Source organism: Pieris rapae, chromosome 1, assembly GCF_905147795.1.
Source record: "Pieris rapae chromosome 1, ilPieRapa1.1, whole genome shotgun sequence".
Lineage (NCBI taxonomy): Eukaryota > Metazoa > Arthropoda > Insecta > Lepidoptera > Pieridae > Pieris > Pieris rapae.
Window position 1 is genome coordinate 11079391 of NC_059509.1, and position 19467 is coordinate 11098857.

At 32.7% G+C, this 19467-nt stretch overlaps 2 protein-coding genes across 2 annotated transcripts in view; one reads left to right on the plus strand and one right to left on the minus strand.

Moving 5' to 3' along the window:
- The window catches only part of LOC110994150 (hypoxia-inducible factor 1-alpha), a 67053-nt gene extending 62177 nt beyond the window's left edge, over window positions 1–4876 (minus strand). Inside the window, exon 1 of the mRNA XM_022260680.2 lies at window positions 4575–4876. Within this exon, the coding sequence (XP_022116372.2) occupies window positions 4575–4621 (47 nt within the window). The 5' untranslated portion in view covers window positions 4622–4876. The remainder of the gene's footprint in view (window positions 1–4574) is intronic.
- Window positions 4877–11198: 6322 nt separating this feature from the next.
- LOC123689664 lies at window positions 11199–18721 on the plus strand. Its single transcript, XM_045630906.1, has 3 exons — window positions 11199–11648; window positions 17352–18570; window positions 18701–18721. Exons 1-3 carry the CDS (start codon window positions 11632–11634, stop codon window positions 18719–18721), a joined length of 1257 nt encoding a protein of 418 aa, XP_045486862.1. The 5' UTR covers window positions 11199–11631.
- Window positions 18722–19467: the final 746 nt, after the last annotated feature.

Consider the following 19467-nt stretch of genomic DNA (forward strand, 5'->3'; position numbering starts at 1 on the left):
TGGCATAAAATTTAATTAAAGCTAAATTTATCAATTTTTTTAAATCAAAACTACATGAAGATCATGTAACATGTTTTTAAACATAATCAATCTGCTATCAACTTAAAAAATCGAAGTAATTGTTAAGAGCTATACGAAATCATGACGTTTTAAGATTCGTAAATATATATAAGATAAAATCAAATAAAATAAAGAGGGGAAAATCAGTAAAAAAAGCAAAAAATTAAGCCTACTTCTACTCTTCATCAGTACTTATATTAAATTAAACTATTGATATTTATATTGCACTTAATAAAATAGTTTTATCATAACAATATTAAATTAAGTCCCACGTCTTCTGTCTGTATGAACGCTATAAGCCAAAAGTACTAAACAGTTTGGTACTAAATTTGGTAATCACTAATAGTGTATCACCAGAATCACCATCACCATCCCTGAAGGCTTCTGTTTCTGTAAATTGACTTAACTACAACGATCGCTCTATATTGCATGCTACGTTGTAGATGCGACCTCTGGTCACGATGTCAAAATACACTTAAACCGCCAAGGTGACCTCTCACCTAGCTCTCACTCTAGAGTTATAAAAATGGCGTTTACTGTAAGTAAACAACTTCAGTTGAACAAGGGATGTCTTTTAGCCTTATTCACAGTACTGTTCCAAAAGCAATAGAAATTTTGAGTATTTTTATCACGTGATTCGAATTGTGATATCGGGATATTGAAATAACTACATAAGAATATAGAATCATGGTCATTAGAGCGCTTACACCAGCCAATTATTAGCTAATCATTAAATGAACCACTAAAATTGGTATTTCCGGTACAGCGGGTACATAAATCCACCATACGACGTAAAACCCTATTTGATCCGGAAGGGAGACAGTCATACATTTTAAATTAAACGCATTAACACTTCTGAATTTAAATCAAAGAATATGCATTATTATTGCAAATTAAAAGCCTAATTTAAATCAGAATCTTATCTAAAAAATATTTTTTATGATATTGTAAATAATCTATAGGTCCCTCCGTTTTTGAGTACTCAATCAAACGTTCAAAGTACAACTTTCAATCGCCGTATGAAATTTAAATATTTATAAGTCCATAGAATGCGAGTAATATTGTGTAATACAAAACCTTGGTATGTAACCTGCTTTATGTACCGTCACTGTCTTTTTTACTGTCTACAATTATATATATATATATATATATAGTCTACAATAGCTATAACAAAAAGGTTCTAAGTTCAGTTTTAGTTCATTTTTGTGCGGATCGGAGCCGCGCTTATTACCATAAATAATATCATATCCGAGTAATCGATATAAGCAAACAAAGAGAGCAAGTAACAAAGAGTATTTAAATTTTAATCCTATATTAAACCCTAAAGTCAATTTCAATTTAGCTCGAAGCTTATGAAGTTACTATACTAAATGCAACAGGAGGTATATAGAGATACATATTTAAATTAATTTGATAGAAATATGCGATAGTTTACAATAAATACCAAAAATAAAATATATACTCGACTCCAAAATTCACTAAAAGCTGTATTTAATAATAAAATAATGTGTTTTTGTATTGATTTGACTGTATGTTTATAGAAGATCTGATGACATGAGGCTACAAATTCTCTCTTTTGACAGTCCAATCACCCAGTTTTAGATGTGTCTATGGAAGGCTGAGCCTTGCATGAAAATACGCAAATAAATTTTCTAATTGTACATCGCCGAATCTATAAATCTATAAATATAGCTACCATTAGACACATAGTTGTGCCCATCGACGAAAAAATTGATGTCAGTCCGTTGAACTTTCGTTCGTGTAACTTCTGGAAACGTTATCGTAAAATTGCGTTACACAATTTTTATTCGCAGTTTCTCATATTTTAAGTTTCATATAATAATTGAAAAATACGCCATTAAGTAATTGGATTTATTCCTGCTTACATTTATATTGGCGGATATATTTTCTTATAAAAAATATTTATCGAGATGTTTTTGGTATATTAAACTCAACGTTTTTGTATATATAAGTGCTTATTATGTTTATGTTCGAAGAGTTCACGAACGAATAAACATCGAGTGGATCAGACTAGTTAATAAGGAAAATTCCACTGTATGTGGCTATTAATGTCCCTTTAAAACTTTTGACCTCATTCTGTTAGCTTGGAGATTAATTATTACATAAACTATTGACTTTTATAACCCTTCCTACGCCAAAAGCGTAAAAAGTCGATACTAGTAAAGTAGTTATAGGGTCATTTCTTTAAATAGTTTTATAAAGTTATGTTTGTAGGTTTTAATCAATGAAGAATTTAAATCAAAATCAGGTGAAATTTGCGTTAACTGAGAGGATTTGCCTGGATTTATGGACAGATGAGATGGTCCTAAATGTAAAATAAAATAATAAAAAGTCAATGTAATAGAATTTTAAATAGAGAATCCAGTGGTGCCACTACACTTTATCCAGCCAGCTGTCCTAACACACATCCAATTTATAAGATATCCAAATCTGCTCACATTCAGTTCCTACACTATTTAGTTACAGTATAAATGAATATTAACAAAAATAATCAATGTATTGGAGATGAGAGAACTCTTTTTATGTCTATACTAATATAATATTATAAAGAGGAAAACTTTGTTTGTTTGTTTGTTTGATTGTAATGAATAGGCTCTAAAACTACTGGACCGATTTTAAAAATTCTTTCACTATGTGAAAGCTACATTATCCACGAGTAATATAGCCTATATTTAATTTTGAACAAAAATAGGGTTCCATAAGATATTAGGGTTTTTCGGACACAAGGTGTAAAAAATCAACAAAAAAGTTATTATGCGTACCCTGCCTAAACTATTAAAGATAGAACCATAAAATGTTCTAAGTAATTGTATATCTTATAAATATCTACAAAAAAGTCCGCGACACACTATACCTATCGATGTCGAGTGAGGCACAATAACAATAAATGATATATAAGTACATGGCAAAACGATGTTTGCCAGGTCAGCTAGTATTCTATAACCTAGCTAATACTTATTATTTAAAATTTTAGTACTCTGCATTTTTTGTGTTAGTTGCATTTGCATTAATGTTATGCAACACTTTAAATGTTTATAATACAATTGACTTATTGTATGATTAAATGAAAGATAGATAAAGGTAAGCTAAATTTTTCCATTAAGTAATTAAATTTCAATAATAATTAATTTCATACAAACAGCCATTACATCAATATGAAATGAAAATAGGTGATATCTAATTTAATTACTTTTAAATATTCTATAACAAAGTGTATATTCACTATGTGAAGAAAATAAAGCATAACACAACAAATATTACAGTTACATTTAACACAATGTTTATAACTAACCTTTTATCAAGCTTACAAAATATAAGTTAATACAATTTAGTTTAAGCTATTTTCCGCTATATACTTTATTAGTTTTTGTTTTAAATCCTACATAGCGCACATTATTGGTTAAAAGGGTTTCAAATGTGACTATAAAAGTAGAAATTTAATAACACATGCAATAATAAAAGATGAGGACAAAGAAAAAAAGGATAAAGAAAAGCAGTTATAAGGATTTTGGCTGTAATAAAAAATAGAGAATGTTCAAAACCAAAAAATATGGCAATAAGTGTTGAATGACATACTTATCAAATATATCACTAGACTTTCTTGACGCACTTTGCTTGTTTAAGATTATTTCCATGTGTAGTTAGTGAGTGGCACAAGTTATATAACTCAAATAAAGCACAAAGTGACTACCAAATTATTGGAAACAGTTTGTAAAAATTTATTACAATATGATAATGTATTAGTAAAGAAATAAAAATATTATTTAATATTACTTTATACATGTCTCCTAAATGATTTAGTCCCACATTAATGTAGCCTCTTTAACTAATTAATATTTTTAATATGTTTTATGATTAAGTTCAATTGTTTCCAATTATAAAAATAAGCTTTAACAAATTTACATATTGCTTACAGTAAGAAATTAATCACAAAAGTTTTATCAAATGATGATACAAGTGATATCCATATTTATACACAGTATTAATTGACTTGAAATTAAATTGTTTAAGCAGGTTATTAATTACCTACACTGTCTTAAATGGAACACTCATAATATAGCTTAAAATATTATGTCATGTTTTATAATGTAATGAATGAAGGAATGAATAATATATTGAATTATGGTATTATATACTGAAGTAAATTTGTATTATTAAAGTAAATTTAGGCACAATAATTATTGCCTGAATTTACTTCTCTGACAATTGACATTTTTATCATGATTATGCTACGCGTGATTTCGTAAAAGGAAGTTATTGTACTTAATAATAGATAAGTTCTGATTCAACATTGCATAAAAATAAATCAATATCATATCGATTTAAGCACACCTAGTTTATAAGATATTTGATAATATAAGACAAATTACCCATGTTCCGACTAAAGAGAAAGTTTTTACAGGGACAATAATAAGGAAAATATAAATGAGGTTGCTTTAGTTACATCAATAATAAGGTTTATATGAAGTATAAGAAGATTATTGGAAACTTACCGTCTCTTCTGAGTGGCTGGTTTCGAAGCCATTTCTGCTTTAATCATTGCTATTCCGACCTTAACAACTTGACGATATGAACACACTCTTAGAACACTGCCAAGGAGAGTAACATATCGCTCTTCACGATTAACTTTGATTAGTTGTGCTGTATATCACAAATTAAGTGTCACAAATCACAATATAGGTCATTTTATTATGCACTACACAAACAATAATTACACTTTGTTGTCGTGAACTTGCACAGTAGAAGCAACAGAAAAATAGATTTATAAAACCTCTATTATAGAGAATTAGACGTAATGTTATGTCACAGTACAAAACGACATTTAATTAATTGTCACATTATTTTGTCAAATATGTCTGGTGTCAATAGTCAATAATTATTAATGATTGCCAGATTAAAATACAAACGTAGAGACTATTTAAAAACTGTGCACGCAAAAAATATTAATTTAGTCCATATTATTATTACTTGAAAAATAAATAAAAAAAACACTACACAGCCATTAGATCGCTGAAACTACATATCACTTATGTGTTTAAGAGACATCTACCGGCATTCATTAGAAGTTGTATAAAATCGGAAATCTTGTTCTCATAACAATTTTGGAAGTATGATGAAGATAGCATTGGTTCCCATTTAACTTGAACACTTACATTTTTTTATAAATAATAAGCTCCTCAAACCCCGGTAAAAGAAGCGCAGGACCGAAATTAGTAAAGGAAAACTATTCGAGCCAGATCTTACTAAAGAACTGAACACGATACTCATACATGAGTTACCGACCCAGATATACATATTAACTTTATATTAATTCGCTAACTTTTTAATTTTATTTACCGTCCTAGTCTCATGAGTGACTTAAAAAAGACGTACTAACTCTTGCTTATTGCTAAAAATATGGCCGTAAGAGATTTTCACAAATCTGCTTTAAATTAAAATTTCATATTAAATGCCATATCTCGAGGATTTATAGTTCTTTCGTAGAGTGTGCCAGTATAATGTGCCGTTGATTGGGGAGTGCATATTAATAAGAACTATTTCAATACTGTAAAACACCTACATAAGACCGATTTAAGTATCGCATTTGGTGGGCTTTCGGCAAACTAACTAAAATCAATAACCATTAATTACTATCAGACAGATCGCTCTTCGGTTATAAATTATACTAATTAATAATAAATAGATACAGAGTAAAAACAAATAATTATTATCGAAGCTCCGTTTTATACTACGTTTAGATTTCCCACTAGGTTTGGATAGTAACTAATAATGCATATATTATGAACAAATATCAAAGTAAAATGGCGGGCTAAGCAGAGACTTTACTAACGATAGCAGGTAATGGGTTCAGTATAATGATTTATAATATGTTCGAAACGTGTTTGACATTAACAAATGACTCAATACATAATAATAATCCAGGCACTACAAGCCTAAATGCGTCTTGTCCTCAGACTGCATCCTCTTCTTCAATTGTTTCTTATTTTATTGACGAGGGGTCGTTCTAGTATTACGTAGGCATCATAGGGGGGAGGGATAAATATTTGGTGATTACGTCAACATTAATAATTTACCCATATAATCTGTATGCTTTAAAACGAAATACATTTTCGAGGATTCCTACAAAAAATTAATGCGTTTATGTACCTACTATTATTTTCGAGAAGTTTGCTTGCTTTGGCTAACAAGAGGAATGAAGGGGGGGGGGGGGGGAAAACAGTAAATCTACTTACGTTATACTTGAACGGCCCCCAAGCAGATGATCAGCCTTCTGTTTTTGACACGTCATCGATTTTAAGTTTCCTTTAAAGAAGGAGATAATAATGCCAAAGGTGCACAACCGTGATTCGAATGCACGATCAGGGGTCATTATGCCACTCTGCTCTGAATTCAATACACAAAAGTAAAATACCTAACTCAAACGTCTTATATTTTTATAATAACTGAAGTAGGGTAATACGTTTATCAATTGATCAGGATAAAAGAATCAAAAGATACAGTGAAATGAACTGTATTACATAAGTATAAAGCAGATAATCCTTCGGTAAGAGGGTTTCATTGCAACTAATTCGTTCCGAAGCCTGAACCTAATGAAGACCCCGGCAACGCGGCGCCTTTGTTTAATTCCTCAATTTATGAGGAGCAGTAATCGTTTTCTGGAAATGCAAGTAACCATTTAAATAACTTCAGTGTTCGCACTACGCTGGAATTTCCCTATTATGCTGCGGACAGCATTTTGCGCATCGTACATTCACACTATACGACATAATCTCAGATTTTAAATACAGACACATATTAATTTCCTTTCTTGAATATTTTATCTTTTAGAAGTCTACGTATATTCTGCCACTATCTATTCACTTGGGATTCACAATTCTATGTGATTAGCTTCCTGGAGTCCTATAAAAATAGGTTTTTTCAATCAATTTTTAATAATAATAATTATGTACTACTATGTAGGTTTCGCTATAAATACCGGGTGTATCAATAGAATGTAATAATCGATTGTTATTATGGCAAATAGATATTAAATTCAAAATTCCTAGTTAAATTATTAAGCTGATATCAAAATAAACAATGTTTATTGTATAGGTCTTCCGACACAAATGGTATGGTGTAAATAGCTTCCATTTTCTCACACCTTACAGTAACTACTATAAAGAATCGTCTGGCGAAATATCCCGTGTCCTTTAACGACCTATTATGTAGGCCTTTGCAATTTGCGGGATCTAAGGCAATTTCAGTAACTTGAATGAATTGAATATCGTAAGACTTTGTTCGGGGTATATAGCTTTTTATAATGGTCAGTATTATGTATAATTGAAGAGTCAGATATAAAAGACTGACCTACTAATGATGATGAAAAAGCTAATGATCGACGTTACAGAAATTTGACGCCCAGAAGAGAGCGCTACTGATATTTTTACTTTTTGAAGTTCTACATCTTTTGGCGCGTTAGGCAAAAATGATAAGAGGAAATTTTTACGATGCGCACACCGTTACAAAAAGCCGACAGCCTGAAGTTAGCTAAAGTCAACATTTCTTGTTAATTTTTTGTGTTTTTAAATAAAGTTTATTGATAATGCGTTATAATTATACTTTCAATGTATTAAATACGTCTATTGTTAGTGTCGTTTTTTCTACAAAGTAGAATCAAATTTACGAAGAGATTTTTATCTTGTTCTAACTATATAACTTCTAACCCGTGTACATAAATAAGTACACTATACACTTTTAGTGGGTTCCAACTGTGTGTGTACTACCTGTATGTGTCTGTATGTTTCACATTTTCTTTTAGGTTTCTTTTAATAAGCGTATAAGCGGATATATAGGTTGTTAGTTGTAACACACCAACGTCAAGCCGGTTTCGGGTCATAGTGATTAACACGATTTAAACCGTGTGTGATAGAGTGTGTTTATTGTATAATAAGACATTCAATGGGGTTTTAATTTTTTAATGCATGATCCTTCAGTACCTACTCTAAGAATCCATAGAGGTCGTAGTATTTATAGTTGAGTTAATTGTGTTTGAATGTAGAACTTTAAAAGGCAGTTGAAAACTAAATAAGAAAGCAGCTAGCCATTGCAGAGTTTTAAATTATTTCGTAGTCGAGGCCCGTTGCTATTGCGTTTTATATTTCGTATTCAGACCGTTCGTCTTAAGTTTTTTTCAACTCTAAATCTATTACGACTTTGAACCTACCTTTAAGTTGAATTGAATAAAAGTAGGGCGATCAGGAATAGGCATAAATTGTATTTTTTATCGAGCTGAAATTCTCTTTTCACAGACGAATAAAAAGTTTACAACCGATTACAAAAAACTTTTTTATACAGGATTGATCAGACGTTTGGCCACAATCCCACCTATTAGATGCGGCCTTTAGAAGGCAATGTATAGATGCCTATTTACCCACCGCTTAGGTTATCAGTTTCACTTTTACTTGTGTTGTGATATAAAGTGTAAACTCCATGTAAACTGCCTCGATTTTGGTTGGTTTAGCTTGTCATCCATGCAACGATAAACTGCAGATAACATTACAAGCACCCTCAATATCGGCAATTAAATAATAAACTGTACTCATTAAATTAGTTAAAACTGCGAAGCTGTGTACGTTATTTTGTCGCTTTATTGTCCTATTCCGTAATAAACTCGACTATCGGCATCATATGTTTCGAACTTTCTTTTGTTTACAAATAGGGATTGCTTGAACGTCGTAAGATGCCTCAATATCGTAAGACATACATAAAATAAGTAAAATAAATACGACATAATATCTGGTGCAGCAAAAGCGTTCAAGTAAGGAATGTGTTTTATATATCCTATAATTACTAACACTAGTCTGACATAAACTTTTTCTTTTTCAAATACAGATTTTTCTTCCTTCCACTGAACGATAATACTACGTCAAAATTTGCATCATCCCCTGAGTTTCGTTATTTAGAGTTTACACAGTTTACTGGGTAATAATTGACTAAAATTGTAAATTGTAACATAAATATAGTGTGTCACAGATCTCTCAACAAATGGCACTTAGACGTGATCTTTTAATATGTAATTTACATACATATATGGATTTCCGCATTGATAGATAATATAGCACCAAGATAAAGATTATTGGCAAATATTTAAAGTTTTTTCTTATTCAGTTTCATTCCTTCTTACTTTCTTAGAATGTGTTATATATGTGAATTGTTCCTAATTCCACATTTATAGACTAAAAAACACGAAGAACAATTTATCACTTACAATAGAGACATTAAGTTTAAGAAACACTTAAGTCCAGTTTTATTGTCTTTAAATACTGTTGGCGAGTTGCCAAAGAGAAATTTACTGCAACAAAAAAAGTTTACCATGAATTATGTCTGCGATAACTATTTTTTTTTATAGAACAGGAGGAAGACGGACAGAGGCACACCTGATGTTAAGTGATACTGCTGCCCATGGACACTCTCAATGCCAGAGGGATTGCGAGTGCGTTGCCGGACTTTTAAAATCGGTACGCGCTTTTCTTGAGTTTATTTATAAGTGCGAGGTATACGAGGGCCTCCAATTAGTAATTAATCCCAGATTGGTTCTTTTAGTGGATTCCAGTTTCAATGGGTGAAGTTTCACAGGAGTGAAATTTAATAGGTGGCCTATCAAGTATTACGTCAGCACTATAGGGGATGGAAAAAGTTCTTTGCTTTTGTTATTTGGTGATTACATCAACAGTAATTATTAGGCCAAGGCAATTACCACACTTAATAATAACCCCCAAAATAAAGGACTATTATAAAAAGAAGAACCAAAATATTCTTTGAGGAAACATGTGGCTAAATATAGAACCATATATGGTGAATTGAAACGTCTAAACCGTTCCAGTGACATGTCTTGCCAAATGTTACAGACCCGCAATATTCTGCATTTCGCAAGATATTTTCAAATAAATTCATACCGAGCGAAAAGTAGCGACAAACGCTGAAGAATATTATCAATATATCTGTAAAACAAAGTCGTTCGGAGAAAATATGGCTTGTTTAAATTTTTAAGTTCATACTGAAGTATTTATTGATTAATATTGTAATTTTTGTTTATTAAAATGCTGATATTTATATACTACTTGCCTATTGGATTGACAAATAATCATGAAATAGATATGTTATTTCGTTTTTTTATATAAAATTTAAAAAAAATGTTATTTTCTATTGATAAATGCAACCATTCCTTCAGTATTTTTTATGACGTTGTCACGTTCAACTATCGTCAATAAATGGACTTTACAGACAACCGTTTTTTTTACTAAGTCCCAAGCTGCAAAGAGTACTAATACTTACTTAGTTAATAAGTTACTAATACTACAGTTACTATTAACCAAACAAATGAAAATGATAAATTTCATAAGCAACATCGTCACAGTCTCAATTATAGAAATAGTTATACGCCGGGCGTGAAAACCAGTAAAGATCAAAAAAGTTAACCACAATTAATCAACCGGAAATGCGATCACACTTTCTATAATGGAATTCATCATTGTTACGTCATAGTCGTGACCGAGATAACTGTTCAATAAGTTCATAGTGATTATACTTTTTCCCACAGGATACAAGTAAGCTCAATCTACCTTACATACAACACTTAATTTTTTTCTGAAGGAAAGATTTGCATTTTTATATGTTCAAAATTTTCGGTATAGGTTGCTTTCTATTATTTTATTCAGAAAAAATGTCTTCATAGATACATATAAAAGAAGAGCTTTTCCAGCTTGTAAGAGATGAGAGAAAAGTAGGTATTGATCTAGTTTAATACATTGCTCTTTTCCTAAAGCGCAACATACAAATCTACAATGGAACGATGTGATAGAGAAGAAAATAATAAACAAATACATCTATTCTTCTCGTATCGTATTCGTCTTCTATACATTTTATTACCTCAATGGGTCAATGATGAACACTTTAGTATAGTAGATAATAAATATTTATACCAAAGTATATATATAGTAAAAGTATGAGTATATTAGTATAGTCGATATATTTAAGTATTTTATGAGTTTAACTAATTAGTTCAACTTTTTACCTTCTAATGTTAAGTTATACCGCCGCTGCCCATAGCACTCACATTCATGGAGAGTTCTGTTATATATTTAAAAACCATAGAAACCACCCTGTGTCAACCTTTATTCTAGCAAGCTTGCATTCTTTTACTCAACTGCGATTAGCAACATCTCTCAACCATGATTCAGTCCTATTTTACCATTCAAGCCGGGCAGTTGCCTTTCTAAGCCAATAATTTTAATAAAATCCTTCGTGTTTAATAAATAGTTTTTTTTAAAACTCTTAAATCGGGACGTCGTATAACATTGGTGGCAGCGAAAAGGGATTTTTGATAAATCCTGGAATCGTCTCTTGTGTGTTAAAAGTGCATAAGTGTATCAGTGAAAGTGTTAAGTGGTATCAAGCCCCATCCGTCCACTGTGTGATAAGTGGAACAGGCCTTTCATCGTCAGCCCAGTTCAACCCAGTTCAGCCCAGCACCGTCGAATACCGACGATATTCTTTTTCAAGAATCTAAGAATGATATTCATCACCCTGTAAGTTTTTAATTACTTTTGTGCAACATACAATACCAACTTACAAATCAGTGCAGCGCCTTATCAATTCTCAGTAACGCTAGCCGTCGCAACGCCGTTATCACTATTGTTTAGTCTAAGCCATATCCTAAGTGACAATGCCTAAAGAAGATATTATTGTACGTGAATCAAAGAATAGGTCAGCCACAGACGTTGATATAAATATACTCATTAGATTTATAAATAAATTTGATGGCCAGCGTGAAAAATTAAGTGCATTTTTAAATAATTGTAGGAATGCGGTAGAGCTTGCTACTCAAAACCAACAGGACATTTTATTAAAGTATATTGTAAGTCAATTAGAAGGACGCGCAGAGACTGCTTGTTGTGTTAAAGAATTTGAGAATTGGCAACAGCTCGAAGATTTCTTAAAATCTCAATTCGGTGATAAAAAGCACTATGCTGCGCTGCTTTCTGATTTACAAGAATGTCGTCAATTAAGCAACGAAACGGTCAACCAGTTTGCATTACGATTAGAGTCTTGTTTGTCAAAATTATTATCAGAAATTAATATAACTATCCCTACGAAGAAAAAAGACGAACTGGCAGGCCGCGTCGCAGCTATGAAAGATTTAGCCTTACACACGTTTGTAGTCGGCCTAAATCCAAGGTTGTCAACTGTAGTTCGATGCCGTGACCCTGAATCTTTGAACGACGCCGTTAATTTCGCTACATCCGAAGAAAAGATTGTCAATGCCTTAACACGACGAAACACTAATTACGCGCAAACTCCAAACAACCAGAATCAAGCGCGTTTCCGCCCATCTTACCCATCATATGCACAAAATAGATCAGCCTTACAACACGGCACTAATAATAATATAACATCTGCTGCGTTTAGGCCCTCTAATTCTATAGTGTGCCGATATTGCAAGGCCCCAGGGCATACTATTGAAGGTTGTCGCAAACGAGAATACAATAATAGGAAATTTGGAAATAATCAAAATTCAAACTACAACCGCACAAACCCTTCTACTTCCTTTCAAAATCGGAACCAACCGATTCATGCAATAACTTCATATGAAGATTATGGTGTTGATGAGACAGATAATCCTTTAAACGAATAAGGGACTCTCGACGGTGTCTCCCGAGTCCGAAATTTCAACGTCCTTTATTGCTATATCGAAATGACACCGCAAATTCTATATCTTATTACAATTCCAAGGTCACACAACAGGGTAACCAGCCCCAAAACGAAGACTATATTTCTATTTCTAAATCCAAGGTCACACAGCAGGGTAACCAGCCCCAAAATGAAGACCATGTTCCTATTTCTAAATCCAAGGTCACACAGCAGGGTAACCAGCCCCAAAATGAAGACCATGTTCCTATTTCTAAATCCAAAGTCACACAACAGAGTAATAAAATTCCCATTCATAGTGGTAACAACGTTGATAAATCAATTTCGAAATCCTCTGTACCACATAACCTTTATTCAAAAAATAGTGCAATAAATGCCCAACAAAGGACATATGCATCTATTGTATCCGGTACTCTGAAATACATGCCTGCCATATCTCCTCTTACTACATCCATAGTCGATACACCAAATACCACACCCGAAACAAAAAATAATACATGTAACAAAATACATAATGTTACTTCAAATCCATCCGAAAAATACTTACCCTTTGTTGAAGTACAAACCTCTGTATCCACAAAACGACTTAAGCTCCTTGTTGATAGTGGTGCATCTATTAGCCTTATAAAGAAATCATCTATTCAAAATCTACCTGAAATAGATGAACACACCATAACATTTTCAGGAATCGGAACTGCAGATAAACCGATGAAGTCATTAGGACATATACCTATCGAATTCAACTCTTTGAAGTACAGATTTCACGTTATTGACAACATAAATTTTCCTTACGATGGTATAATTGGAAACGATTTTCTATCAGACAACTGTTCAAATATTGATTTCAAGAATGAACTACTTACAATTAATCAGGTTGAACTTGTTTTAAAATTTAATGAACCAGTATATGTTATTGCTCCCCGAACTGAAACCATCATAGAATGTTCAGTACTTAATCCAGAAATAGGTGAAGGCTTGATGGTAGATCAAAACCCCGTTGACTCAATTCTAATTGCTAACTGCATTGTCAAAGTGAAACCTAATTCTAGAATAAACATTTCTGTTGTAAATATCTCTGAATCTCCAATTACGCTAAACTCAAATTTGAAATTAAACCTTACGCCCTTTGAAAACAAAGCAAATCACCAAATATTTAATATATCTCATACAATCCCTAACAATGCCGTTAACAGAACTGAGCAGGTCCTAGATCTTTTAAGAGTCACTCACCTTAATAGCGAAGAACGAGAGTCATTATTTAATCTTTGCGCTGAATTTTCAGATATATTTCACCTCCCCGAAGATTCTTTAACTTGCACTAATGTTCTCGAGCACCAGATACCAACCTCTTCCTCTGTACCCATTAATACAAAATCATATCGATTTCCTGAAGTGCATAAACAAGAGGTAAATAATCAGATTAATAAAATGCTTAATGAAGGAATTATCAAACCATCAACGTCTCCATGGTCATCTCCGATCTGGATAGTTCCAAAAAAACTTGACGCTTCTGGTCAGCGTAAATGGCGCATTGTTATCGATTACCGTCGATTAAATGATATCACCATTGGAGATTCTTACCCTATTCCTAATATTTCGGAAATTTTAGACCAATTAGGTAAATGTAAATATTTTAGTACACTCGATTTAGCTTCTGGATTTCACCAAATTAAAATGTCTGAAGCTGACGCTCCTAAAACTGCTTTTTCCATTCCACAGGGACACTTTGAATTTGCGCGAATGCCGTTTGGGCTCAAAAATGCCCCTTCTACGTTTCAAAGGTTGATGAATTCTGCTCTGTCAGGTCTGCAAGGGCTACAATGCTTTGTTTACCTAGATGATATCGTAATTTATTCATTTGATCTCCAAAAACATATGAAAAACCTCTCAAATGTCTTTGACAGACTCCGACAATTTAACCTCAAACTTCAGCCAGATAAGTGCGAATTTCTGCGCAAGGAAGTTTCTTATCTCGGTCACATAATAACTGACGAAGGCGTCAAGCCAAATCCCGAAAAAACCAAAGCAGTCCAAGAATTTCCCCGACCCAAATGTCCTAAGGACATTAAATCCTTTATGGGGTTAGTGTCCTACTATCGTCGTTTTATACCTAACCTGTCCAAGATTGCTAAACCACTTACAAACCTCCTAAAGAAGGATGTTCCGTTCAATTGGCAACATGAACAACAGTTAGCCTTTGAAACTCTAAAAAATAGTTTGATCTCTGCACCTATACTTGCTTACCCAGATTTTAACCAACCATTCAACCTCACATGCGACGCATCTAACTATGCAATTTCCGCTATCTTGTCACAAGGGCCTATAGGAAGAGATCGCCCCATCGCTTTTGCGTCAAGGACATTATCTAAAGCCGAAAGTAACTACAGCGTTACCGAAAAGGAATGCTTGGCTATCATATGGGGAACTAAAACCTTTAGACCATACCTGTATGGTAACAAATTTACAATTTTAACAGACCATAAACCACTCAAGTGGTTATTTAATTGTAAGGATCCTGGATCCAAGCTTGTAAGGTGGCGTTTAAAACTCGAGGAGTTCGACTACGACATTGAATATAAAAAGGGAAAAATCAATAGTAACGCCGACGCTCTGTCTCGATTTCCCGTCAATCCAATTATCAAAGATCAGACTGATTCTCAACGTGTGATACCGTCTTCAAGTGAGAATGATCCACTCCCTTTTAGTCCTCTAACAATAGATGATCTAGGGATTCAACTCCCTTCGACATCTAATGCTGGTAGTGACAGCCTGCCCAATATTGACCTTTTAGAAAATGATGAAATGTTGTTCCCTGCTACTAGCCCTGAGAGTGAAACCAACTTACCAGTTCAAAACCCTTCAATCTCTTCACCTCTTCAAGGCATTTCAAATTCTAACACCGACTACAATGATTTTCTGAAAACTTTCTCAAACAAAAAAGAAAACTTTAATACCCATATAAGAGAACATAATGAAAGTCTCCTTAAGAGTAATTCTAAAGCCATCTTAATCCCTGTATCAATCGACTTCGATGATTCAAATCCATATCTCCAAGACATCCTGTCCACACTACCCGACTCTACCAATATTCTAAATTCAGAAAGAGAACTACATTCATTTCAAAAAATCGAAATTAAAAATAAGATATACTATCTTTTATTTACCAAAGTCTACTATTTCGACGACTGCACATATCCAGATATATTCAAAACTCTCAAAACAGCCCGTGACGATATCTTGCTTTCCGCGAATATTGGAGAAATAGCCATATCTGACTTTAAAAGTATCTTCGAACAACATTCCTTTGTCAAAATATACGGCATGCTTATGTACTTATTTAATAATACTAACATAACAGTAAATATACACCATAATACCATCCTATATCCTGTTCCTTCCGAGATCACCAAAATCCTTAAAGAAAACCATGATATCCCAATTGCAGGACATCTAGGCTCGAATAAGATGTATAATAGAATCAAAGAACGATATTATTGGAAAAATATGCGTACAGATATAGAAAATTATGTACAAAACTGTAAATTATGCCAATCAAACAAAGCGCTGAGAAAGATCAATCAATCACCCATGCAAATTACGACTACTGCTACACGCCCATTTGAAAGAATTAGCCTCGACATAGTTGGACCTTTGCCTGAAGCTGGATTTCAAAAACTGAAATTCATACTTACCCTTCAAGATGATTTAACCAAGTTTTCTATTTCATACCCAATATCAAACGCTACAGCAGAAGAAACCTGTGAAGGTCTAGTTCACTTCATTTCTCTATTTGGCATTCCTAAAACCATATTAACAGACCAAGGAACTAATTTTACTGCCGAATTATTTAAACGCACATGCGAGTTTTTGAAGATTAAACAAATTTGGTCATCACCTTACCACCCTCAAACTCAAGGGGCTTTAGAAAGAAGCCATTCCACTTTAAAGGAATACTTAAAATCTTACGTAAATGAAAATCAGACAAACTGGCATAAGTTCGTATATACCGCCATGTTAACCTATAATAGTAATATCCACACAACGACTAAATTCACTCCATATGAACTTGTTTTCGGGCACAAGCCATATATCCCTGACTCAGTATTTGAATCGCGCCCTGACGTTACATATCCAGAGTATATTAAAATGCTCCATCACCGATTAAAAATTTCTCGCGAAAAGGCTTTGGAGAATATCAAAACTTCAAAGGAAAGATCAAAGACCTACTATGATAGACATACGAGGTCTATACAGTATAAAGTAGGTGACTATGTTTATTTAAAAAATCACGTCAGACTGCGCAAAGCTCTTTCGCCAATTTGGAAAGGTCCCTATAAAATCGTCAAAGTCCACAATAATAATACTTTAGAACTATTAATAAATAGACGTCATATTAAACATCATTTTGATGAAGTGAAACCAGCTCACGAGACCTAATTTTATTTTATAAATGTTTACTTTTATTATATACTGTATACACTTTAAGTTTTGTAAGATAAGTTTATATCAAATGTTAATGTCGTTCTTTTCTTATAAGTAACATTATTTTACTCTTTTTAATAACACGCTCACATATTTTCCAGGGCCATCGCAATTCTCTGCAATGTCACCCTAGCTGAACCTGAAAATCAATATGTTAAAAATATAGTGAACGGTCCTGGGATCTTCTTCGACCCTGTTGGCTCACTAAAGATAATAGATGACCAATTTCAAATTGTAATCCCAGTAGAAATCATTCCCATAAAAAATCATATAATGGACATAAACAAAGTATTTAACAACGTTCAGTCTTATTGTCAGAGAAACGTAGTAATTGGTGTTTCGCAATGTCATAACTTATTACAACCATTAGAAGCAATCCTTAAAGATCTCCAACGTGACTTTGATGCCGTTTCACATCTAGTATCCGACGATTACGTCTCTAAAAGGTCCGCATGGTTTTCCGGAATAGGCACTGTTTTCAAACATATATTCGGTACCTTGACCGAAGATGATGCGAGAATTTACGAAGACGCTATTAAAACTCTTTATGAAAATGATAAAAAGATTTCAGGAACATTGAAGAAAACCGTTATTGCTTCCCAATCTGCCATTTCCAATATAAATCAATCCTTACATGACATGAACCTTAATCAAGCAAAATTAAACGGTGTCGTCAAACAATTAGAGTCTTCGGTATCTAATATAACAAATGCCTTTAATGAGGTTAACTTTAGAAATAATTTTTATAACATTTTAAATATTTTACAATCAAACTTACTGACTTTATCTTTTAAGGTGGAAGACTTACTTAACTCCATTTTACTCATAAAAAGTAACACTTTGCATCCTTCAGTTCTAACCCCTAACCAAATGTATAACGATATTGTAAGTAATTTTAAGTTACTCCCTAAGTATAGAGATTTTCCTGTAAGCATAGATATAAGCAACATTCATATTCTAATTAATATAGCCGATTTAACTTGTTATTATTTCAACAAAAAATTAATGTTTATTGTAAAGATACCACTTGTAACCTTAGAATATTTTAATATCTATAGAACTGTACCATTGCCTATCCCACATAAGGAGGGCAATCTTAATTCTTTTGCTATGATCCTCCCTTCGGAACAATTTTTAGCTTTAAGTGCAGATAAATTATACTATATATATCTCAAGAATCTGAATTACTGTAAAAGCATATTTACCGATACCTATCTTTGTGAAATAACCGATGTCTACGCAGTACTTAATAACCCTTCATGTGAAATCGAAATAATTACTAAAGCCTTAACTACCCTTCCGGAAAGTTGTCCTGTTAAGGTCATGTTTGGTAATCTAGATATTTGGCATAAGCTAAATAATAACAATTGGTTATTTGTACAATCAAAATCCACTAAATTGTCTATTGAATGTAATCAAAATGTATCTGAGTTAATTATATCCGGTACAGGTGTACTTAATATACCAGTAAATTGTGTAGGTTTTCATAAAAACCTCAAGCTAGTGACTAAAGTGTATCCCAAAATATATGTACCCACTGTATCCTCAAACTTTGACATTATTAATGATAATTGCTGTAAAAGTGTAAATAAATTAAGCAATAACATTTCTATTCCAACAATCAAAATTGTTAACCTTGATGATTTAAAATCGATTAAAGCTATTTCAGATATGTCAATGAAGGATCTGAATGAGATCAAAGATCCTAATAATTTTAATAATCATGTTAGCTTTCCTATTTTAAGTATTTTCTCTGTAATCCTAGTTATTAGTTTTGTTTTTGTATATTTTTATAAGAAAGGCAAATGTTCGAGAAAACTTGAAATTTCTAATAATATCCCGGTTGAGCAAGATAATAATCCTGCAGATCAGACTAATCCTTCGGTAGCCCGCTTGCGAATTTGTTAAATGTTAAGTAAACTTACAAATAAACCGTAAGTTTCCTCATAACGAGGGGGTTGTTATATATTTAAAAACCATAGAAACCACCCTGTGTCAACCTTTATTCTAGCAAGCTTGCATTCTTTTACTCAACTGCGATTAGCAACATCTCTCAACCATGATTCAGTCCTATTTTACCATTCAAGCCGGGCAGTTGCCTTTCTAAGCCAATAATTTTAATAAAATCCTTCGTGTTTAATAAATAGTTTTTTTTAAAACTCTTAAATCGGGACGTCGTATAACAGTTCGCAAACTTTAAAAATTGTTGCACTCTTT